Source organism: Triticum urartu, chromosome 3A (genome assembly GCF_056163025.1).
Source record: "Triticum urartu cultivar PI428250 chromosome 3A, HENAU_Tu73, whole genome shotgun sequence".
NCBI lineage: Eukaryota > Viridiplantae > Streptophyta > Magnoliopsida > Poales > Poaceae > Triticum > Triticum urartu.
In genome coordinates this window covers 688,066,357-688,090,423 of record NC_141875.1, presented here as the reverse complement: position 1 = coordinate 688,090,423, position 24,067 = coordinate 688,066,357, and the positions used below count along the sequence as shown (strand labels likewise).

Below are 24,067 nucleotides of genomic sequence, written 5' to 3'. Positions count from 1 at the left end.
GAACTGGCCCTTCTATGACCTATCACTCAGTTTATAATGTCCAACCTGTGTTTACTCATTTATGTGTTGTGATAAGTAATCAGACTCATGATTCATGTATGCTCTGGTTTTACATGATCGTAGCAACACCTCCATAAACTTTGGGTGAGAAGGAACCTTTGGAGTTCATTTCCCACTTTGTGTTTTTGTGCTTGCAGGCCATATGTATCTTCAACTTGGTGGTTGCTTTATTGATAAAGCTGGGCGAAAGCCTGTTTCCTGTATCTGGAAACCCTTGCAATTCATTTCATAACCATTTCAAACTTATCTTATGAGATGCTGCTTAAGTAACGTCAACATACTTCGTGCGGTTTCGTCAACCCCTCCATGTGGTTTCTATTCTGTGAAATTAGGAATCGTCACGTGCTTGCTTGTTGAGGAGAAACCGGGCATTGTTTTGATATAGTTTCGGAATAAGATATTCCATCGATTTTGTTGTTTGGACATACTTATGAATGTTTCGTTCCAACTGGATCTTAATTTTGTGCTTGTGTAGACCGTTTGGGATTATTTGATGGCCATGAATGTGAGCAACTTCTTAATTTCTTATTACGGCGTGAAGGAATGCCAAGCAAAGGCATGAGTTAGAAAATAAACAGCTGCACAGCAAATTGGAAGCAATGGAACACATGCAAGGGGTTGAAGATTCTGAATCAAAGAAGAAGATGGCTGGACGAATTCAGGAGGTAAAAGAGTAGTGTGATGCAACACAATCATTTACACAGACTTTGTGTATCAAGGAAAGGAAAGTGAATGCTGAGTTGTGGCATGCTCGGGAGGTACTGATACGTGTAAGTTACCTCATTGATTAATTCAGAACTTGTCCATGACATTGTGATATGCTGTTGTTGTTCATTTTGCAAAACAGTAGAAATCCATTCTTGACCTGTTGCATGCTCTACAGGGCTTCCAGGATCTTACAACTGGCCAAGCATTTATAGGCATCAAAAGGATGGGCATGCTTGACCAATCACTTGAAAAAGCTCAGCATGCTGCCTTATTTTGCGGCAGTTGGGAGGCTGAGATTGGAAATCCAGAGTGGCGCCCTTTTAATGTTATCATAGTTGCCGGAAAAGAGATGGTACAGATCTCTTTACTGCTGCTACTACACAATTTGCTTTCTCTAATATTTTGTTATTGTGTGTCATTAGTTCCACAATAGACTTTTGGCTTTACAACTGTTTCCCTGGTACATCTGTTTCTTAATCAAATGTGGTGGAAACTAGAGGTGCATAATTTAATATACTCCTCTAGGTTTTCTTAATTAATCCGAAAGGAACAAATCAGCAGAGAACAATCTTTTTTCATGGTGTAGGTCTCTACTGCATGCATATTTTACAGTGAATTGTTTAATAACTTGGTTTAGTCCTGTAATATGCAGTCGTTAATTATTTAATGGATGGTTGATTATTGAATCTGTCAGTTTAGACATACATGTGTACATCAATAACACTGATCAATAGTACCAGCTTACCTAAGGCATGGTTACGGAATATGTGGTGTGACTTTCAAAACATTATAATATGTGAGTTTGGTTCCTTGCTTGTAGAGTGTTCAGTTAATGCATAGATTTATTGTGCTACCTCTGAGAGTAATTCCAGTTTTGACATAGAGGGTAAGAACTTACCTTATTGTTTGCTACTCTTGGTTGAACGAATTGTATTTAATAAATACTGATTTCTGCTCCACTCAAATGTTGGTTCCTTCTATTCTTTATTTTCCTCTGATATGGTCAGCTCCATACAATTTTTTTCTTTCAAAAAAGTTCTATAGAAATATGTACGCTTGCTTAGAGTTATATGTGTGGAGGTCCACTGCTTAAAATCATAGGGAATTTCTGAGTCAATTAAATCAGGAATGTAAATTGTTTTTGTTGCTTGGGCTTGCTTATCTGGTAAAAAATACATTTACCTTTTTTTTTATATTACTGGCACTTCTCATTCTAGATTCGATGCTAGGCTGATCAGAATTTCTTAGTCAATTAAATCAGGAGTGTAAATTGTTTTCGCTGCTAGGGCTTGCTTAGCTGGTAAAAATGTTATGTCTTTGTTTTCATATCACTGTCACTTTTCACTCCAGGTTAAGTGCTAGGCTAAGTGGGTATGTATTGGGAGGCTTTTCAAATTTCTGAAAGAGTTGTTTTTCGAGAACATCCTGTAATTCACAACTACCACTGATTTGGAACAGTCCTGGTGTATTACCTTACTACTGGAGTATGCACATCTTAAGTCACTACGTAACATGCATGTGGCATTGTTTTTGCCGAATGGCGTGTGCGACCACCTACCGTGGTAGGACCGCGTCCAAGTTACCATTTATATCAAAGTAACAACAAACTCATGAAATGCAGGTTTCAAAGCTGTTATTGTTGGCCTTGGGAAAATGCCGACCATCTAATATGGTGTGTGCTCTATTGTAGGAAATTCATCCATGAGGATGACGAGATGCTTCAGGCTCTTAAAGAAGAACAGGGCGAACATATCTATGGCGTGGTAACAAAGGCTCTGATCGAAATCAATGAGTACAATCCCAGTGGACGTCTTGCTGTTAGTTTTCTTTTTCTACGAGAAAACGCAAAGACTTCGCGTTTCTTTTCATTGAAGAGGGGTGGAAAAACTTACAGGCCTCTTAGGAGGTGGTTTATAGCTTGTGCTACAATGGTTTGGATGGACATCCCAGGTGTTTGGGATCACCAATTGAAGGCCAGAAACCCCAGCCCGAGCTTAGAGTGCAGCCTCTGCTCTGATTTTCTTTGTTAGCTGGGGGACAGAGGGTCGATCCCCGTTGAAGATGCAGGCGTTACACTGTTTCCTGATCATCCATCCCATCAGCAGTGTCGCGGTGGCCAGTCCCTTGCAAAGTGGTTTGGGAGGGTCTCTTTGGCAGCCAGCCACCATTGGTTGATGGAGGTGTCTTGGTCCGGTGGCCTGCGCGTCATCCAGAGGGTATCATGCCATACCTGCCATGAGAAAGGGCAGGAAACTAGCAGGTGGCGCATTGTCCCTGGTTCCTGGTCGCAAAGGACGCAGCATGGGTGGTGCTGCAGGCCGTGGCGTTACAATCTCTCGGCAGTCCAGCAACTGTCCAGGTTCTTAGTGAGCTGTGAGGCGTGGAACTATGAGCAGGGCTGGAAAGCAACTCTGGAAGAAGTTGTCGAGTATGTCCTGAAGCTATGGCGAATGGACAAGAGCAAGCTCAAGAGGAAGCATGCCGAAGAAGATGCTGGAAGCACTTGGTCAACTGGACATGATGGGTTGAAGTTGCTGGAAGTACTCGGGATATTTTAAGTAATTGCTAAGTTGGACATGATATTATTTTGGCCCCGACGCGTTAGAGCTGCGTGACTCTTGACGACGAGGCAACATGACAAGATGGTGGGACGTGGATTTTTAAAACATTTGCATCCGGGCCCTGCTATCCTGACTGTCCAATATTGCTTTAAGATCTGTGCAACACAACTAACTTTCTATATGAAATTTTCACTTTTTTGTTTCTCTCGCATAAAACATGTTGTGAAGTTCAAACCTTTGCAGCGTGGCAAAGCTTTCTATCTAAAATCTAGGATAAATCTTTCAAATTTTTTGGACATGTTTTGAAGTTCAAACCTTTGCAGCGTGGCAAAGCTTTCTATCTAGAATCTAGGATAAATCTTTCAGATTTTTTGTATCTAGAATCTAGGATAAATCTTTCATATTTTTTGGTCAAAAAATCTGAAAGATTTATCCTAGATTCTAGATAGAAAGCTTTGCCACGCTGCAAAGGTTTGAACTTCAAAACATGTTTTATGCGAGAGAAAGCAAAAAAGAGAAATGTGTTTGCACGAATCGCGATGCGTAGAATGGATGGCTAGATAGGGAGGGCCTGGGTAGGGGCGGACCCAGGATAAAAATGATCCGGGGTCCCATGTCTATCACATATATTTGGATATGACGTACTAATATATCTATTAGTAACAGCTAACAATACAATATACATAGAATACGATATAACCGTGAATGTGCTTACCGAGGATCCAAAATAAAGGGTTTCACTTGAAATATTAATTGATCGTAGGAAATTGAATATTAAAGAAAAATCAAAGTGTCCAAAATATGAATAAAGTATAACCGCCGACAAGAAAATGCAACACTAGATCCTGATTGCCTACAAGTAAAAAAGAAACAAAACCACTTAGTAACATATTAATTACAGTTGCGTAATAATAAGTAAGTTAAAACCATTACCTTCCTAAAATGGTTTCCGACGTTTTTTCATGGCTTCAAAGCGATCAATTACCGCATCATTAGTAACCTTCCTCATTTCGCTTTTCTCCACATAACAAATAAGGTCGTACTTCAAGGCGTCGTCACCAAGACGATTGCGCAAATATGTCTTCACAATTCTCATAGCTGAAAAAAATCTCTCAACTGTAGCAGTGGCAACATGCAATACTAGTGCTAGCTTCAAAAGTCGATAAACCAAGGGATAGACAATATGTTTTCTTGTCTCCACCATTTTTTGAGAGAGCTCACAAATATTACTTAATTCAAAGAAGCGATCATCTGCTCGGACATCAGCAATGTAAAGATGAAGATGATGCCTAAGGTCCCTGAGTTCTCCATCATCAAAATCTTTTGGATAAATTTTAGCTAGACTCATCAAATGCTCTAAGTTGAAATCATGAAATGATTCATTTGGGCTCAAAGCCGCTAAGCAAACAAGTAGTTCATAATTTTTCTCATTGAAGCGATGATCAAGTTCTTGAAGCAGCCAATCAATAACATCATTAAAACAATCCACTTCATAATGATGCCTATTAGTGATACCTGTTTTTTGTCGTGGCTTCTTTGGGTTCACATATTGGTCTTCCATTTGCAACTTGGAAATGTCATGCTTGTCACAAAAGACATATGCTTCATGTAGGAAAGATTCCCATCCATTTCTCCTTAGATCTTTCAAGGAGGCTTTGGTTGAATTCACACAATTAATAGCATTCACAATGTCCTGATTCTTCCGTTGTAGAGCCAATGATAATGTATTTGTGATTATCAATATAGTGGAAATAAGCTGTAGGTAGAACACAAAATCAAAAGACTGAAAATAAACAAGAAGACCACATGCCTGCCTTCTCTTTGTGTCATCCATGTCTTCTTCTTCCACATATTCTAGCACTTTGACAACTGTAGGGAACATATCAATCAAACTCTTAAGTGTCTTGTAGTGAGAACTCCATCGAGTGTCTCCAGGTCTTTGAAGAGCTAGTTCTTGATTTAATCATGTCCCACTTTTTAGCAGTCCACAACCTAAAGCTTCACACACTTGTTCTTTATGTTTTTCTCGAATCATGTCCTTTCTCTTTGAGGATCCAGAGACCACATTCAACAAGACTGAGATCATACCAAAAAAATTGCCAATGCATTTGTGCTTCCGAACAACAGCCACAGCAACTAACTGAAGCTGATGGGCAAAACAGTGAACATAATATGCTGTGCTATTCTCTCTCATGATTAAGGATTGTAAGCCATTAAACTCACCTCGCATATTGCTCGCACCGTCATATCCTTGCCCTCTAACTTGCTTGAAACTTAATTTATATTCTGCAAATAAATCATCAATGGCAGACTTGAGATACTTGGAAGTTGTCTCCTTCGCATGAGTAAGGCCAACTAATGTCTCTATGGCACTTCCACATTTACCAACATACCGCAATACCACCGCCATTTGCTCTTTACCAGCCACATCCCTTGATTCATCAACTAGCAAAGAAAATACATCATTCCCAATTTCCCGAAGAATAGAATGCAATATCTCCTTTGCAAAACATTCAACTTTGTCCTTCTGAATCTTTGAAGAAGTCAATTGATTATTACCTGGAGCATTATGGGCCACAACTTTTCTTACCTCTGGATTCTTCTCTGTTATGTAAGCATGCAATTCCTTTAAATTACCTTTATTGAGAGACTCATCAGACTCATCGTGGCCACGGAAAGGCAACCCTTGCTTCAGTAACACTCTAGTAACATCAATTGAGGCATTTAGTCGAGTATAATAAGCATTCCTCTCAACATTACTTTGGTTGTTTAGAGCAACATAGATGTGTTGCTTTTGTTTCAGCAAAGCATCACAATCTCTTTTTGCTTGGTTGTGAGCACTATTGATGTCTCATACATGCTCCTTTAATCTATATTTTTTATTCCAACTTGACCAACCATTTGCAACAAATGCATCATAACCGGCTTCTTTCTTCTTGCGCGGTCTAAACAAGAAACAACAAAAACAATATGCTTTTCGTTTGGACTCACTATACTCAAGCCAGCTCCCAAACTCATCAAACCATTCCCGAACGAACCTTCTATCTTTACCACATATTTCTGTCACTTCAAAATCAGCAGTACGAGGTTGACAAGGGCCATTGGCCAAATACTTCCTTCTTACCATATCTCTCTGATTGGGATGGTACTCATCTATGCTTCTCCTTTTACCTGGATCAAACTGAATTTCTTCTTCCCAATTGATCTCTTCAACTTGATATGAATTCCTTGTAGTATTGGCAGAACTAGGTTCATGTGTGGAGGCATCATTTTGTCCATGTGGTGATGGCGGGGCTGGAACATCAGCCTGTTCATGTGGTGATGCATCAATTTGTCCATCCGATGGTGGCGGAACTGAGCCATCGTTCTGATTATGTTCGTGTGACGGACCAACATTTTCATCTTGCACTGAGGTTCTCCTCTTTTTAGAAACCTTTCCATAAACTGAGCTTCTTCTGAAATTTACAATTTATCCAGATAATTAAAATTTGTATGAAAGAAAAGAACTATGAATCATGTACACGTACATAATACTTGAATTGGAATTTGCATGAAAGAAAAGAACTATGAATCATGTACACATACATGCCAGCCGTCCTAGAATTTTGCAATATTGGTCTCCACTTGGTGCACAGTTATCTCAAATAGTTCAATTACCCAATACAGTCAAAATCTCTAGTAATATCCAATACGGCAGCACCCCTAATTCCCTAAGGTTAGAGAGACAAAGCAATAATTAGAATAAGATTTGCAAAAGGTTGAGGCAGAGCCGCAGAGGCACATCGAATTGGGGGTCTGATGTAGCATACATGTGCCTTCTTTTCTCCACTGATTCGGCGACTTGCCGCGATCTGCCGATAGGCGGCGTGTCCGACGTACGGGGATACAGAGGAAGGCGAAAGAACAAAGGCATGAAGCGCAAAGTCACAAGCGAGGCGAAGGGCGGAAGCGCCGAGGCAAGTATCGATCAATGTACTGCTCGTATCCTGGACAGGCTGGACTGAGCCTTCGTGGCTTCCTCAATCGATACGGCGTCATACAATACAACTGGGCTGCACTTGCGTGATGTACGGGTGTCCTTCTAGGAAAATCAGGGGTGTCCCATTGTATATGGGCTCTATCTCTATTTCTAATGAAGCAGTTGATAGTCTCCGCCGGTCAATTTTCGTCCCACCTTCACTGGTTTTTTTTCGTCCTAAACAAATTTCGTAGATTAACCATGGAAAACCAGCGAACAAAAAAATCGGACGACGCCCTAGCTCCCTCCGCCCGCGGGTCGCCCGCTCCCTCGCGCCCCTGTTGCTCCCTCCTCGATCCCGATCTGGATCGAGGGGACGAGGAGCTCCTGCCTCCCCGACGGCCGACCTCCTCCTCGCCCCGCCGCTGCGTCCGGCGCCGCCACGGCCTCTGGAGCCAGGGAAGCCATGGCCTGAGCTCGGCCTCGAGGTCCCCGCCGCCGTCTCCTGCAGCTTCTGCCCCGCCGCCTCACCGCCCGAGCTCGCCGTCGCACCAACCTCGGCGCCGCGCCGCCGCCGGCTCTGGTCGCCTCCACCTCCGCGCCATGAGGAACCCGCCACACGCGTCAAGGCGAGGCGCCTCCTGGGCTCCGTCCGTTTCCAGAGCGAGCGCCCGCGAATACCTAGCTAGCCGCCGCCGTCGTGACCGTTCCAGCCACCGCCAAGGTAAGGTGCTTTCTCCATCTCAATTTCCTTCCTTCCCCATGAAGGTTAATTTGGATCCGTCCATGTCGCCGCGCCCGCCCAAACCGTAGGCCACACTTCCTCTTCCACCTCCGCGTACTCCTGGTTGCAGCCCCAGCTCTTCACGGGCAGGGATCTGCGGCTCGCCGGCGTGGCCCGTGGCAGGGGAGAGAAGGGGGGCATGATCGGCGGGGCAGAGTTCTTTCGGAAGGACAGCGTGGTGGGCAACATGGACGGATACCTCAACTACCTGTCCCTCGAGTATGACTTCGTCTCGGACACCAATCCTGCTTGGTAAGACTTCCCGGCTCTTTCCTCCCTTCTATCCGTTTAGAAACTGAAAAGGTTGTGATGCAAATTCGATTTGTTGCTACCTGTATTCAGACTGATCTGCTATGGGTGCGGTTCCTTGTGGCAGAGTTCTTTATATTCCAATTAATTTCAAAGCAGATCATAAACTGAGATCTACTTGTCAATTTATACTGTATCTCAGATCTCATTTGTGCCTTGAATATTAGCTTCTTCATGGCAATTTCAAAGTTACATGTACCATAGCCAATCAAAATCTGCACCATATTAGTCTGATGCTTTCTTACCCGCTCATCCTGAATTAGTAGGCAGTTAGGCACTTTCCAATAGGATCAGCTTTATTGTACAAACTCACTTGTATTTTCCATGTTATTTGCAGGGTATCTTCATTTTGGAAGCAGGAATCCTTTCCTCATAAGATGGATGAGCTGTAGGATTTGATTCTGTTCAGCTTGAATTAGTTTTTCATCATCATGTTCTTTGTATTAGGAATTCATGCCTTCCAGCTCTAATTTTTTCGCATTGTTGGTGTATGCTGGGAGTCACATTATTATGCTGCTAGCAAACAGTAGGATTGGAAGTCTTACTCTGTAGGTTAGTAATATCTTTTCCACTATACCGAGGTTCAGCAATTTAATTCGTATTAAGGTCACACAAGCAGTTTGGTTTTCAGATTTGTCTTGACAAACATATTTGGTTCAGCAATTTAATTCATATTAAAGTCACACAAGCAGTTTGGTTTTTAGATTTGTCTTGACAAACATACTTTGCAGATTATCCTCACATATGAAATTGATTTCTGCAAGTTCCTTTCACTTCTTATTTATTTCTTCACTTGGTTATGATGTACAGCTATTCGTTTTCATGATAATTCATGCGTTTTGTAGTTTTCACTGACAGAATCTTGTCTTGAAACAAGATTGGTTCCCATTGTTACAGTGAAGTAGCTACCAAGCAGCGAGGCCATCGAGTGACACGAGACCGCGGGACGGCGTGAGAAGAAGCAGGGGGTGTCTGGCGGGATGGAGAAGACCACAGGGAAGTGTGGCGATGGAGTGCAATCCCGAAGAAGAAGAACATTGCAAAGAAGGACCCTGGCCAAGTGCCACCCAATTCTCTTTCACCGACCCATCTAATGGCCATCAATTCAATTGGTCCAAGCTGTTGTGTTGACCTTCCCATTGATCCACTACATCCTCGCTCAGCTGGTTCTGCTATGTTTCTTCTCCATGGCGTTGCTGGTTGCCGGCGTGCCTGACATCGCGCCTTATGTGACGTGACATGATGCTCCTCTACGTGTTCTTCTCACCCCGGTTTCCATGAGGAGAGATGTTGTTCTGTGGTTCTGTAGTTCTACTCCATAGCAATGATGGAGTCGCCTCCATATGGATATCAATTATCTCGGGATCATGGTGAGGTTACTAACTCGACCCTTTGTTTGGCTCTGTTCGTGTGGATCTATTCATGTGCATCTGTAAACTTTATTTAGGTACAAGTATTGTTCTAGCGCTTGTGTTTATTATTTTTGTAAAAATAAGATTTATTGATCTCATTAAATTGAGGTTTTATGTTCACATGAAATTCTAACTGAATTTGCTATTCAGCTGACAATTCCAACAATTTTTTGTATTGTATTTGCATGTAGAGAGCTGTCTACGCAACGGCCAGGGGGCATATGCTTCTCCTAGCACCAAGACCTTCATCCTATTTGAGCCAGAATGGCTTTGGTGCCCTCTCTCACTCATGGTGAGGCTGTGATGGAGTCGCCTCCATATGGATAGCAATTATCTCGGGATCATGGTGAGGTTACTAACTCGACCCTTTGTTTGGCTCTGTTCGTGTGGATCTATTCATGTGCATCTGTAAACTTTATTTAGGTACAAGTATTGTTCTAGCGCTTGTGTTTATTATTTTTGTAAAAATAAGATTTATTGATCTCATTAAATTGAGGTTTTATGTTCACATGAAATTCTAACTGAATTTGCTATTCAGCTGACAATTCCAACAATTTTTTGTATTGTATTTGCATGTCGAGAGCTGTCTACGCAACGGCCAGGGGGCATATGCTTCTCCTAGCACTAAGACCTTCATCCTATTTGAGCCAGAATGGCTTTGGTGCCCTCTCTCGCTCATGGTGAGGCCGTGCATGCTTGCCATGTTGTGGCTACGAAATCTCAGACTGAGTCGCTTCGGTCGGGCACTATTCAGGTACAACTCACTTTCCTCCACCATTGTTGGTTGTTGTGCATCACAGGCTTGACGAAATTTCATTGATGGTGTCGATCTTGCTCTTGCTAGACCCTCCTTGTTATAAATCATTATTGGATTCTAGCTAGGGCCTTAGGAATTGATAATTTCTCGATTGTATCGCTGAAAATGTAGTTCTTACAAGATTCTCATTGCCAAAATTGTTATGGCAGCATGAGTGAAAATATGTTCCTTTTAAATGCTTAGATTCTATAGAAACCTCTGATGTATATCCTAAATTACTGTATTGTGTGCTTTTGTAAAATAAACTGTATTGATTCAATTTATATATATGTAGTACAATGGTTTTGCTCACATCACAAATATCTAACGACAAGAGTGATTACTGAGAGCATAAAATATATTTCAATTTCTAGGCCGCTACATTATTTTGAAACATGAGCTTTTTTAAAACTGAGTGTTTGACGTAGCTTGTTGTTATTGTCAAAATGAAATAGCGAGCATATATTTGTTGCTTTTTGTTTAGGAAAGTGAAAAAAACAAGATGCCGTTTGTATGCCAGGAATGGCATATGTGAACGACTCAAGTGGTAGTTTTTAGGGTAGGGGCAAGGGGCATTTTTTATAAACTGCCATGGCAGTTCTTTAATTTAGTGCAATTTTTTGAGAAACAGCCATCCACAGGATCTTGATTGTGCGGTTATGTGTGTGTTCACTGGGACCTCATCACCAGCGAACGTTCGCCGGGTATTGTTCAACATGGCTCTAATGATTCAATCAAATTTCATTGCAAAGTATACTGGACCAGGCTTTCCTTCTTTCTAATGCGGTGTTAGTTGGCATTAAGTTGTGAAATCCAAATCCATACATTTACAGTTCTTGTTGTTCTAATTACACAAGTATTTTCACTTTTTTTTTGTTAACTAATCTTCACACCGAACACCATCTCAGTAACCAGACCTGATATAGTAGTTAGTTTTGGCATTAGACACAACAACTTTGACATTGATAATTTCCTCATATATTTAGTAGGACAATAAACTTGTCTAGCATTTCATTATGAGTTGCAGGCTCTGAAAATAAATGTATGTGCCCCCTAAATGATTAAACGTGTGGTTTTGGAATTATGCATGCTGACATGCATTGGCAATCATTATTCAACAGTATTCCTTTTCACTGAAATATAACCATGTAATGCTTACGATTTAATCTGGTTATCTAGACAACTAAATGGGTTAATGTTATGCTTAGTATCTTTTGGCATATGTAATGCATGGAAGGAAACCAGTGTCTTTTGATAGGGATTTCTGGAGGTAACATGCCTCTGACTGTATGCACTGAATTTCAGATGCTCTGTTTAGAAGATGTCTTCTTCAGTAGTACTACATATTTTTATGATTTCCTGTAACTTGCTGATATGGCACTGGTTTGCCGCATGGTGTGCTACAACTACACTCCAGGGGAATATTTGTTCAGAATCTTCAGTCTTGTAATTTTCTCCTTGATGACAATGACCATGCTGTGCTGGGGGATTTGGGATTCCATCCTTGCTGTTTGGACTTCCGCTGCCAAATCCAGATCTTATCCAAAGACTTGGGACTCCAAATTACATGCCCCAGAACATTGGCGACCAGACATCAGAGGCCCAATTAGTTACGAGACTGACTCATTGGGGTTTCGCTTGGAGCATTCTTGAGATGTTCAGTGGCGTTCAGACTTGGTGTGCCAAATCACCAGATGAGATTTATCAGTCAGTTGTCCTGAAGAAAGAGAAACCGATGTTCCTATACAATTTACCTATGGAGGTCGCTAATGTCCTCTCTGGCTGCTATGAGTATGAATTTCGGGATCACTCCTTGATGTTAGATATCTTACAGTCATTTGAAAGGTAACATGCTAAAACTCTGTTTCTGCTTCTGCCTTGTTAACTTATAATTTGGTTAAACTGCCATGGATGGGTGATTTTACCATATTTCATTTTCATATTTGCTTATATTATATTGTACAAACTACTAAGCACTATTGAAGTTTGTCACATGAAAGCATGGAACTGCTTTCTTAGCTGTGTCGTTTATAGTCATATATGGTCAATGCACGTTTATTTTCCTCCAGAGTTTACTTTTACTATGTCCTGGTACTGGTTTTCTCTGCAGGTTTCTCTACATTAGCTTTGTGTATTCAAATTTTTTGTTCCTGACAAGAAGTGCATTGCACATGCACACTTATATGAACAAGCCTTACATGATTTGCTCTTTTACTGATGGACTGAGGAGGTCAGAGATGTATAACAGCCATATTGATCCAAATGACAAGTACGGCAGTGCTAACCTGCTTACCTAGAATTTTACCACATCCTAAGACTTGCAAATCTGTATAATAGGAATGGCTAGCTGTTTTCTGGTCTACAACCGTGACATCTGGTGGCATCTCTCACCATGTCTGCACATAGTGTTTAGTCATGATTCTTGCATACTGTCGAGACTCGAGAAGGGCGTGACATTTTTTCCTGAACTGATTTTTAATTTTTTTTGCTTACCGGTTGAGCTCGGTTTCAACTCTTACCTGAGTAGTTGATAGGCAAGCCTGATGCAGGTGTATGGAAATTATGCAATTCCATGAGGTTTGGAGTTGTCCAGTATACTACTGAGGCCTACATATTTTGCTGATGCAGGTTGGAGGTGACACATGAACGTTGGCAATGCAAAATAGCAGATATAAAATAACTGCAGCTCAGGCCATGTAGTTCTACAACAACCAAGGAAGAAGTCCGTTTTTTAAGCCGACCTTGGCCAAGCATTTAAGCTTATATGGTTGCTCTCTATTTTTCAGAGGTGCGTGTACTGAGGACGCCCATGATTTAGGGCCAAAAATCTAGACAAAGTGACAAAACTTTGTACGAGACTTACTTGAAGCCAAGGAGGTCAGGGGAGGAGGACAACAAGGCTGGGGAGCGGAGGCGGAGGCTGACGGGGAAGAGAATGATCAAGCATGTAAATCTAGAGCACAAGCTCGTGATTTATCAAGGGAGTGGCGCTGCCGCCGGATTAGAAAATCATATCTCACGTTAAGGTGTTTTTGTCTTTTGTTTCTGTACAAATTTGGTGCAGGCAAGTTTTTGATGATATATATAAGATGACTAGCATTATCTTTTTATTGAGTGCATGTTCTGGTAGCATTATCTACTTAGAAAAAATTGCTATATGCGTGTAGTGAATAATATCTGTAGGCGGTTTCCCACCTTGTCCCTTGCTAACTGTCATGCCGGTGTTGAAAACTGGCTCACTTAGAAAGGGAGTCAGTGGACATTGTGATCAAAGTGAGGGTTGAGAGTGAGCACGGGTTGGGGTTGGGATTTGCAACAGGAGCAACACAGGTACTATGGATTATGGTCACTTCTGTAAGTACTCTCAACAATGCTAGAAGCACTACTCCATGATTACAGCAGCACATTTACTATGATATAAAGTAAGATTAAAATGTAGCTGACCAATGTAGGCTCAGGAAGAAGTTTTTATTATACTTGCTTAAATATCGTGTGAATGAAGCTAAAAACATCATTTTCTAATATTGTGTGAGAATTGCGTAAACACAACAACAAGGAACAATAGATATTAATTTGTAATAGAATTTTAATTGGATCATCGCTCTATATGTATACATTGTTAATTTATCTCTTTTATCAATTTTACAAGTGAACTGGACTTCAATAAATACCCCGATTGTGCCCGTGCTATCTTGTCTCTGCATGCAAAATTAGACATGCGTTGTGTTTACATAATTTTAGCAAAATATTTTCGTAGCACGTGACAAAGCACCAACATTCCCGTACTATCTTATCTCTATATGTGAAAATTTACATCCATTATGTTTATACAACTCAACAAAAATATTTTAAAAGCCCGTGGCAACGCACGGGCGTTCTAGTAGTATTTATAAGGTAAAAGAGTTTTTTACCCGGTGTCCTGTGCTACCTGGTGGGTTAACGTGGGTTCGTCCCTGGGCTTGGGTGCAGGTGTTCTATTATATATTTTCGGATGGTTTCCGATGAACTTATAACCTTTTAGTTGTGGTGGTGGTGTAGCATTGCATGAATGCTTGTTGGTTATCCTCATAAGGTTTCTCCAGGGTTTGACAGTCAGTTGATGCAAATGAAGGTGCATTTTGCCTTTTATCTTGAATCAATTTCTGGATGTTAAAGTCGCCATGCATGCCTAACAATCAACAACCTCTCTGGTCTGCTGCTATTGCTTGGCCTTCTACATCTAAATCTCCGTGTGGTGAAGATATGAATCATCCCCTTCTGTTACAACTATAAAAATGGATGCGGAGTTTGTGAACTCGAGCACACTGGCGCTCGTTATCTGTCCCGTTCGGTATTGCGTCCTGATTTGTTGCATTGAATGCGAACGGGAGGCCCGTGCTCCCATCCGTGCTCCTATTTAATCTTACGGCTGTTTCTTTTCCCTTTTTTCTTTCTAATCTAATTATCTCCCCTTTGATTTTAAGAGGGTGGGGCCGGGCCTTATTTTGCTCCAATCAAATCAAGTCACGTAGACGGGAGTACGGATAGGCACACGACGGGGGAGCAGGTAAGTCTCGTCCGTGTTCGACCAGGAATTAAAAAATTGGATTATACCCAACGGCATAGACCTGTCTAGTGGGACAGGAGTGTGACGGACAGTTGCGACGCCGTCGACTGATCGGAGCAGAGCCGTGGCTGGAGACGCCGATGCCGTCCTGATCCGTGGTTGAGAGCTGCTGCTTTGTGGTAAGCTGAGAGCAACCGAGTAAATCCATGGGATGGGTAGCTGATAGCGGTTGTCTCCTCGCTCACGAGTTAGAGCTTTCCTTTCTGAAGAGCAGCGACCCGACGGAGCTATCGTGTGCGAGGAGGCGTCTGTTGCTACCAGAGAAGATGGAGTTCTTGATGCAGCCGATTAGCAGGTAAGAATCTGTGCGATTCTGTTGTTACTTCGTGGGCATTCTTGTATATCTAATCTTGGGGAATTTTTTTCTGGGGCGGCGGTCGATATGCAGGACTGTGCTAGAGGAGGTGAACGACAGCGACATACCATTGGAGCCCCTCCGCTACCCTGTGATGGCACCGCCTGGCGGCGAGCTGACGGGCGAGTGTGGATGCCCAGATCTATGCGGCTGAAGAGGCGCCACAAGCGGCGGGTGGTGATACAGCTCAAGCATCTAAGCAATCCATATAACAAATCGACCCAAAGCATCCGGGGTGGATGCGTAGGTATGCATTTTTTGTTGACTGATATTACTTGCTATCAAAAGGGCGCAAATTTCAGTACGAAAAAGGCTGATTCTGGCGTTCGGCGAGTTTTTCAGAGATCTAATTGTTAGAAGGGAGAGAGGGTTTGATGGAATATGATGGTTGATGTATTGCTTGAGCCTCGTGGGTATATATATATACTTGGAGCACAAGACAAGCTAAAATATTTCCTACCTTATCCAATGTTTCCAATCTAATTAATATACTCAACATCCCCCGCAGTTACAACAGTAGTGACGCAGACGGTGAGACTGGAGAAGAGTCCGAAGACAAGCCGACGGACCCACCCTCCCCCCCCCCCCCCACCACACACACACAGTTGTAACGGTCGATGCATCGCGAAAGTCGTGGCTGGACTGGCAACCGACGAGGTTGCTCAGGTAAGGCGTTAGCCCTTTGTGCCGTTTGTTGAGGTAGCCGAGAGCGCAAGTGGTGGAGCTGTGGTCGAGGTAGCCGAGAGCGTAAGTGGTGGAGCTGTGGTCGAGGTAGACGTGCGAAGAATGCCGTGGTCGATGTCGAGTCGGGGTGGCCGGTATCAAGGAATTCGTCGTGGAGCCGCTGGCGCAAGGAGGCACCGAGTTAGTCATGGGCGCAGTGGTGTCGAAGTAATGGTGCGCCGGGCAGAAGACGGTGTTCACGACGCGTATTCGAGAAAAAAAATGTAACACATATGCAGTTCTTTGCTTTGCTTTACTTTACTTTTCTTTTCCTCCTTTTTCTTCTTATCAGCAAAACAGATATATGTAGATGGAGCTCCCGGCCAAAAGATGCATGCATGGATCCATACTTAATTGTGAAAAATGAGTGTTTGTTCTGGACTTCTGGTGCAGATTAATGCTTATGCTTAATTTAGACACAAGACACCTCACATAGCTCCCAGGCTTCTCGGCAGATAGATATCTCTCCCATTATGATGATCTAGCCGCCAATCTTTTTTTTAGATCAACAGGGGGGGGCTCCCCGGCTCCATTTTGATAGAAGCCTGAAAAACACACGGGACTAGTTCACAAGAGGTTCAGACCAAAACTAAAACAAGACCAAAACTACACCTAACATGAACGAAGGACCAAAAAACAGAAAACAGCTCACATGAGCCATGCATGACTCTTTGCATGCATAGTATATAGCTAGTCGCTAATTAATCACATTGATCAGGTCATATAAGTGCAGGCATGAATGATCAATGCGCCACCTAATTGACGAGCCTTTTTTTTTAGAGAAAGTCAATATCTTGGGCACTGCTATACACAAATTTGTTCATAAGTACCAATTCATATTTTGTATTTTATGCGTACCAAATTGCGGCAAAAATACGTCAAAAAAGGGAAATCACGGCGACACTCGGAGTGGGTGTAGCCCGTGTAGAGGCACGCGGAGCTCTCTCCTCGTCGTCTTGGTGTACCGGGGAGGGCACGCGAGGCCGGCGAGAGGGCGGCAGCGCCGCACGGGGCGTGGAGGACGATGGTCCTGACTACGCACGGTCTCCCAGGGGCCAGGGCTGCATGTTGTCGTCGGGATCCGGCACCGGCTGGACACCGTGTATCTCGGAACCTTCTTGAGCTTTGTTGAGCATCCGAATGAAAAAAAACAGGCAAAATTTATCGATTCAAGTGACATCGTCCGGCTAAGCCAATGCAAGGTCGTTGCAAGTGCTAATTAATTATTCAGCAAAAAAAAGTGCTAATTAATCCATCGATCCATTGGATCACGACGACACAGGTAAGCTTTGATTCGAGAATGAAAAAAAGGCAATTTTGAATCGGTTTGGAAACACATACCTTGCTAGTACGAGCTTGGCCATCGAGGTCGGTCGCGTCCGGATCCTATTCTGCTTTCAGTTGGAGAGGAAACTGGCTATATGTATATATAGCAGCCAGCGTGTTTGCTGGCTCGTATCTCCAACCCGCAGTATTCCGTGAAATAGGAAGACCTAGATATATACCTCCGCCGCCGTCGCAACTCCACCTTTGCCCCTGGGACGGATGGAGAGCTCTCGGCCGGCGAGCATGTGCAAGGCCGCAAGGGCACGCCCGACGCCTTCCCTCCGTGGCCTCCCGGAGGAGATCGTCATATGGGATATCCTCGTCCGCCTGCCCCCCAAAACCCTCCTCCGTTGCCGCGCTGTCTGCCGCGCCTGGTACAGCGTTACCTCCACCCGCGATTTTCGCCTTGCGCACCACGCCCGCCAGCCCGCCCTCCCCCTCGTCGACACCTGCAACAACTATACACAAGGCATCAGCGAGTCCCTAGACATCTCTTGCTTCGACCATTGGCCAGGGGTGGCCGCCCCCGACCAGCTCCAGCCCGTCGCCCGACTTACTGCCCAAAGCTCCTTTCATCTGAATGCCGCAATCTGTGACGACAACATAGGCCATTACATCTCCTTCTATCAACCGGTTGCCTCCTGCGATGGCCTTCTCATCTTCTGTGTCGAGGACACCGACTTCTTCGTATGCAATCCGGCAAGTCGCCAATATGCTCGCCTCCCGCTGCCTACGGATCATAAATGGTCGCTCCTAGGAATGTACCCTCACCCTCCTACCGGTGAGCACAGACTACTTCTTTACTCGTGCAGAGGTAACCCAAACGGTGATGAGCGGGCACCCAATAGTCAATTTGCATGCCATGTCTTGGCATTGGGCTCTGGGAAGCCGCCAAGGCACATCGCGTGGCCATATGCTATTACGATTACGTCGCTGGGATTAAACCCTCATGTGCTATTCCATGGTAACCTGCATTGGTATCCATTGGACAATGATGGCAAAAGCGCAATGATAGTAGTGTTCAACACAACATCCGAGTCATTCCGAGAGGTGCGCGCTCCTGTTGTTACTTACTGCGCCGACATATTTGAGATAGACGACAAGCTCGGCATGTCTACCTCTGATTGTGTGAAAACCATTGACGTATGGGTATTGCAAGACTATGAAAGAGAGGTGTGGACCTTACATCGCCGGATTGAATTGCCGGTTGCGGAGATCAGTGCGTGGTGTGATGAGCAGTCATGGTTGGATGTTTTGGTCGTACCTGGGGATGGTGAGTTGCTCGTGTTGGTCAAATCTGACGAGTGGCTACTTAAGGTTGGAATGGATGGCAAGTTGGTCACCACGTTCCATCACAAAGAAGTCGAGCTTACTCACTTTCGGCTTAAACAAACTCTTGTTTCACATACCTTCTTTCCAACACTAAAGGGTTATGTTGTAAATTCCCCGCCTTTCATCTGAAGGCTGTTGAGGGGGCTGGTGCATCTAAACATCCTAATGCTCCGTTTGGATGGTGATATTCAACAGCTTCAATGTCATGCTCATGTATTTTGCACTTGAATCCTAGAGAGACGCATCAAGTTCAATTCGTGTTTGGGTGGTCAAGTAGTTAATTGCACACATGTATAATTTTTATACTTTGTTGTCCACTTTTTAATTGAACTATCCACGAGACAATGAACTGTGCATGTATTTGAATGACCCATCTTAGCACGTCAAATCGTATCTTGGACAAGGAGTGAAGTATGTGCATTGAACCAGAAAGAATGAAGTATCTTGGACGAGGAGTGAAGTATGCACGTCCAATCGGAGAAGAATAGTTGCTCCTTATTCTGGCGTAGAGGCGGCTGCATGCACACAGACTTTGGATTACCAGTGGCAACAATTTCAGAGAGTTTCAAAAAAGAAATTTCATAGGCTACACACTTCGTTGCTGAAAAGTTGCCTGAAAGTATGATCTTTCCAAGACTTGGAAAATTCAGTACTACTCTGGACAATGAAAGTAGATGCATAGTGGGTGTTCTAGGCTATGTTGGCAACTTGGTATATATCACAACCCTCCGTTCGGCATATGTAGGTGCAAAAAAACAGAGCTCCCGACCCACCCACCCTCTCCCTCCCGCGCCGCCCCCGCGCGGCGGCAGGGAGGGCTTCCGGCACGACGCCCCCGAGTCTCCTCCCCCTCCTTCCTCCTCTCACGCCGCCGCCAGAGGGCCTGGCCGGGCAAAGCTCGCCCGGGCCGGCGGCGGCGGGGCCTTCTGGTTCCCCGTGGGCAGAGGTGTGGCGCGGGTCCGCCTCTCCGGCTGGGGCGCGACGTCGCGCTGGCGCGCTGGTCGGCGCTGGGGTGTGGTCGCGTGGCGGGCGGCGCAGATGGTGGTGGGTCGTGTGGGGCTAAGGCGTGGCGGCGCGGATCTGGCGCATGGGGGCTCTGCGGCGAGGGCTGAGGGCGACGCGGCCTGGCGTTCATGGGCGTCGGGCGGCGGCTGCTAACGGCAAGGTAACCAGCGCAGCGGCGGCTTGGTGGCGGTGGTGGCGGTGCGTGCCGGCTGGATCTGGCGGTTTCCAGCGGGCGGCGTGGATTGGGGCATCGGCCCGGCATGGCTGTTGCTCCGGCTGTGGACGGTGGCGGTGGCGAGGCGGCAAAGGCCATATGGAATGGCGGCTTCCAGCCGTCGCGTCGGCATCACGACAGCTCGGCGGGTCGGCTACGGCGGCGGTTGGTTTTCCGGCGTCGGCTTGTTTGTAGGCGGCCCGGTTCGACCTTCGATCCATCTCATCGGCGTCCCGCCGCTCTCTTCGTCGAAGGATTGACCCTCCCCCAGCTGCGGTCCATCGCTTGTCTCGCGCTCAGTGCGCAGGTCCGAGCTCGTCTCGCGCACAGTGCCATAGGAATACGCTCATCTCGCGCACGGTGTAGCAGGACTGACCTCGTCTCGCGCACGTTGCGGGATCGAGCTCGCCTCGCGCCCGGTGCTGCAGGACGGGTCGATGGAGGCCAGGTGGCCGGCTTATTGGGTCTCGCCGCTGGGGGTCATCCAGGGGTGCGAAAGGTGGGACCTTTCCGCTCGTCTCTTTGGTTGGGATAGGGGCAGGTCTCGGGTGAGGTGGTCTCAAGGTCATGGATGCCGGGGCGGTGGCCCTGATGGTGGTTGCGCGGTCTCTCGGGCGGAGGCCGTGGCTTGGTGCTGCCCGATGGCCATGGCCGTGTGGGCAGCATGGTCGCCGGGGTGTGGCGTTCGGTGGCGGTGAGTTCTGGCTGGGGTGAAAACTTGTTCTATCTTCGGACGGACCGGCGGCAGCGAAGCTCGTTGCCTTCTCGAAGGCGTCGTCGCGGCTCTCATTGCCCGTCGTGCGGTTCCGTAGAAAACTCTGATTCTCGGATTGGGCGGTGGCGGCGCTCCGGTGTTGTATCCTTCCTGAAGGCGCCGCCTTTGAGCCCACGGTTCGCCATATGCGGCTTCATCTCTTTGTGGTGATAGTGCTACGGGTGGTGTTGCTGCGCTCAGCGCCTATGTATCATGCCTTGGGTGTGTGCGTGTATTGTGGTGGCGTGCGTGCGTTTGTACTGGGTTGCTGTGATCGTGCTTTATATATAAAGCGGGCGAAAGCCTTTTTCGGTAATATGTGTTAAAATAAATGAAGGCAATGAACAATATATGTACTGCTATACGAGGACATTCCATATACAAGTACAATGGGGCAACTTGTCGGGGGATGACCCCCGGGTAGTCATCCTCGTCCATGTCCTTCCAGGCTTCTTTGTGTACAGCCCATACCAGTGCATCACGTCGTCGAGCCTGCTCCCCTAAAATGGCTCCCCGGGTGCTCCATTCCAGCAGCCCTTTGCCGGATAATCCGCCCTCCTTTTCCATGAGTATTGGCGTATCCACCTTTTTTGCATGCAATCGAATCAAGGGTCGACCTTCGTAAAGGAGGACCTCCCCAGCTAACCCAACCCCCCGCCCCGTGTGGCGCCGCCGTGCCGCACCCGGGCGTCCCCGCCTCCCCTCCCCCCTCCCCCCCCCCCCTCCCGACCACTCTCGTCTCCGCCACCACCGGTAATGATGCCAGGGCAAAGCCCGAGCTGCTCGGCGGTGGCGGCCTTCTTCTCTCGCGTAAGCTGCTCAAGATCGCTGCGGCGGTTCCGATCTTGATATCCTCGGTGGTGATGACGGACAACGACGGCTGGAGTGTGGCGGTGGGTCTGTAGCCGCAGCGGAGGAGGTGGCGGCGGTCATGTTGCAGCCGCTCAACCTCCAGTTCGGCTTCGGCTCGCAGTGGCACACCCAGTCTTGATCTGCATTGCGGTGGCGAAGACCGACTTCCTCTTCCCCGATACGTGCTCTGACGGCTTGAGATTGCTCAAAACCGGGCTAGGGCGAAATCCTTGCATCCTATGCTAGCAGCGGCGACACCCGCGGGTGTCGTCCCCTTTTTGGAGGCGCTGCCATGGCCACTTTTGTGCCCCTCTTCGAGTAAAAGGGAAAACCTTGGGTCCGGTTATCCGGATCGTACGACGATGACGTTTCGACGTCGTTCTCCTTCATGAAGGTGTTGTCTTGTTTGCTCGCTGCATCCTCGGTTCTGGATCTGGAGATGTCGGTCGTCTCGCTTTCGTTTGGGCTGCTTCTAGGACGGCGAGTTTAGCCGTGCTTTTCTGTGTCTGGGTCGAGCACCTCATGTCTTTTTTCTTTGTACACCATGTTCACGCCTTTTGCGTTCTTGCCATGGTTTGTACCACCTCTTGTATTTGCTCTAACTTCTTCTATAAATGAAATGCTACGCAAGCTTTGCATATTCACTAAAAAAGAAGGAGCCTCTGTAATCTCTTGTGAACAAGACTGCATGGTATTTACCAATATATTGGCTCCACATACCTTCTATAATTAAAAGCTCTTCTATGCTTTCCCCATCTCTTGTATTTGTGGATCAATTCTGTAATTCTTCGATTGTTGCAGGTTTGGTAATATTCAAACTCAGAGTTTTTGCTGAATGGTATTGTTATCCAGAAGCTAGAGTTTGAATGGTGCCTTATGTCTCCTCTGATCCCAGTGATAATTTTGTTTTCTGAAGAGCTAACTGAAGTACTGAACTGAGTGCATTGTAGGTATCGCCTTTCCCATGATAAAATGTGAAGCTAGCTTATGCGAGAGATCCGGGCCGCTAGCTTGCAATAGAACGGACATCTTATAAATAATCCAGTGTGTTCATGAAGTTACTGATGTAATTCTGTGAATACGCTTTTTCTGCAAGTATATACCATTGCAGCCAAACTTGATCTGTTTGCTCAATCGTGCTATCTACCATGCTCAGATGACGCGCATTGTGAAGTTTGCCTGGTAATGCTTTCGCGTAGCTGGGTTCTTGTAAGAAATTGACTGCACGACGGATATTTTCGTACCTGTCTGTCTTGTAAAAAACCGGCCATTTTCTTCTTATTTTGCTATGGAAGTAAGGCAAGTACGCACAATTCACACAACACACATGGTACTACACACAACTGTGCGAGCAATGAAGCACTAGGTGTACGTTCATACCCCCTGCCAACTTACCCGTCTTAAAAGGGAGGCCACTGCCTTCGTAGTCCTGTACCTTAAATCTCAACCTCAGGCCTATATTAACCCTGCTTTGCCAGCATAGAGTAGATAACTGAGAGAGACCGATGACCACTAGATTATTGATCCAATTCGGAATGGGACGCATTGAGGAACACATTCCCTGCAACTATCAACGTCAGTGTTGATCCAATTAATACAATACATCGGATGATGGCTCCGAGAGTGAAAGTCCCTCTTGGTTACCTGCGAGGTACATGGATCAGCGGCAGTCAACCTTTCCGCAAGCGAAGCTACGGGAGAAGAACTGGGGCCAATAGCTCCTATGCGACGTTTTTCATGCGAATTGGAAGGAGTGCGACGTTGTTGGAATGAATGGCTGCGATGCGAGGTTTTAGAAGCAAACAATAGCTCCAATGCGACATGGCTCTGTTTAACCATGAAATAAAAAACACGAGGGGTTAGCGATTCGAGTTATGACACGCGGGACCTAGAAGTTACTCGCATGCGGGTGGGACGCACAACTTATCCACGCAAGCATGCCCGTGCTCGCATGCGGGTGGGACCCACAACTTATCCATGCAAGCATGCCCCGACCGAGCCAGCCACGAGCCCGAGCCAGCCCACCCCACCCCCCCACCCTGCCCTCCATTGCTTGCCCTGCCCCTTTCCTTTCCCACCTTCTTCTTCCTCTGCTCCGGCAACGAAGCGCGCCGCGACGAGTGATGTCTAGCTCGACTTCGGCCTCCCGCCAATCATGGACGCAGTATGGTCCACTGCCGTTGACAAAATGCCCCGATTGCCCGCGCATGGAGCCTCTGAAGCGTTTGACTTGTGTGAGGAAGAAAATGGCAACCGTGGGCGCGAGTTTGTGAAATGCTTGAGCAAGCCACAGCCGGGGCAGGTTAGATCCG

General features: G+C 45.8%; 3 protein-coding genes and 1 long non-coding RNA gene across 5 annotated transcripts; 3 read left to right on the top strand and 1 right to left on the bottom strand.

Annotated features, from left to right (window-relative positions):
* Positions 1–4,266: 4,266 nt before the first annotated feature.
* LOC147981631 (uncharacterized) lies at positions 4,267–6,785 on the bottom strand. The gene has a single exon (XM_087517184.1). The coding sequence runs from the start codon at positions 5,209–5,211 to the stop codon at positions 4,267–4,269; it is 945 nt and encodes a 314-aa protein (XP_087373310.1). The 5' UTR covers positions 5,212–6,785.
* Positions 6,786–7,548: 763 nt separating this feature from the next.
* LOC147981630 (uncharacterized) lies at positions 7,549–11,418 on the top strand. The gene is made up of 6 exons (XM_087516018.1): positions 7,549–8,011; positions 8,101–8,323; positions 8,718–8,768; positions 9,278–9,750; positions 9,984–10,546; positions 11,220–11,418. The coding sequence occupies exons 1-4, from the start codon at positions 7,549–7,551 to the stop codon at positions 9,333–9,335; spliced, it is 795 nt and encodes a 264-aa protein (XP_087372144.1). The 3' UTR covers positions 9,336–9,750; positions 9,984–10,546; positions 11,220–11,418.
* Positions 11,419–12,147: 729 nt separating this feature from the next.
* LOC147981629 (uncharacterized) lies at positions 12,148–13,698 on the top strand. Of its 2 annotated transcripts, none has more exons than XR_015598982.1 (2): positions 12,148–12,433; positions 13,217–13,698. It is a non-coding gene; the product is annotated as an uncharacterized LOC147981629 (long non-coding RNA). The 2 variants fall into 2 exon arrangements; XR_015598983.1 differs by having other exon boundaries at positions 12,416–12,433; positions 12,699–13,698.
* Positions 13,699–17,817: 4,119 nt separating this feature from the next.
* LOC147981628 (F-box protein At5g49610-like) lies at positions 17,818–19,059 on the top strand. Its single transcript, XM_087516016.1, has one exon. The coding sequence runs from the start codon at positions 17,818–17,820 to the stop codon at positions 19,057–19,059; it is 1,242 nt and encodes a 413-aa protein (XP_087372142.1).
* The last annotated feature ends 5,008 nt before the right edge of the window (positions 19,060–24,067 follow it).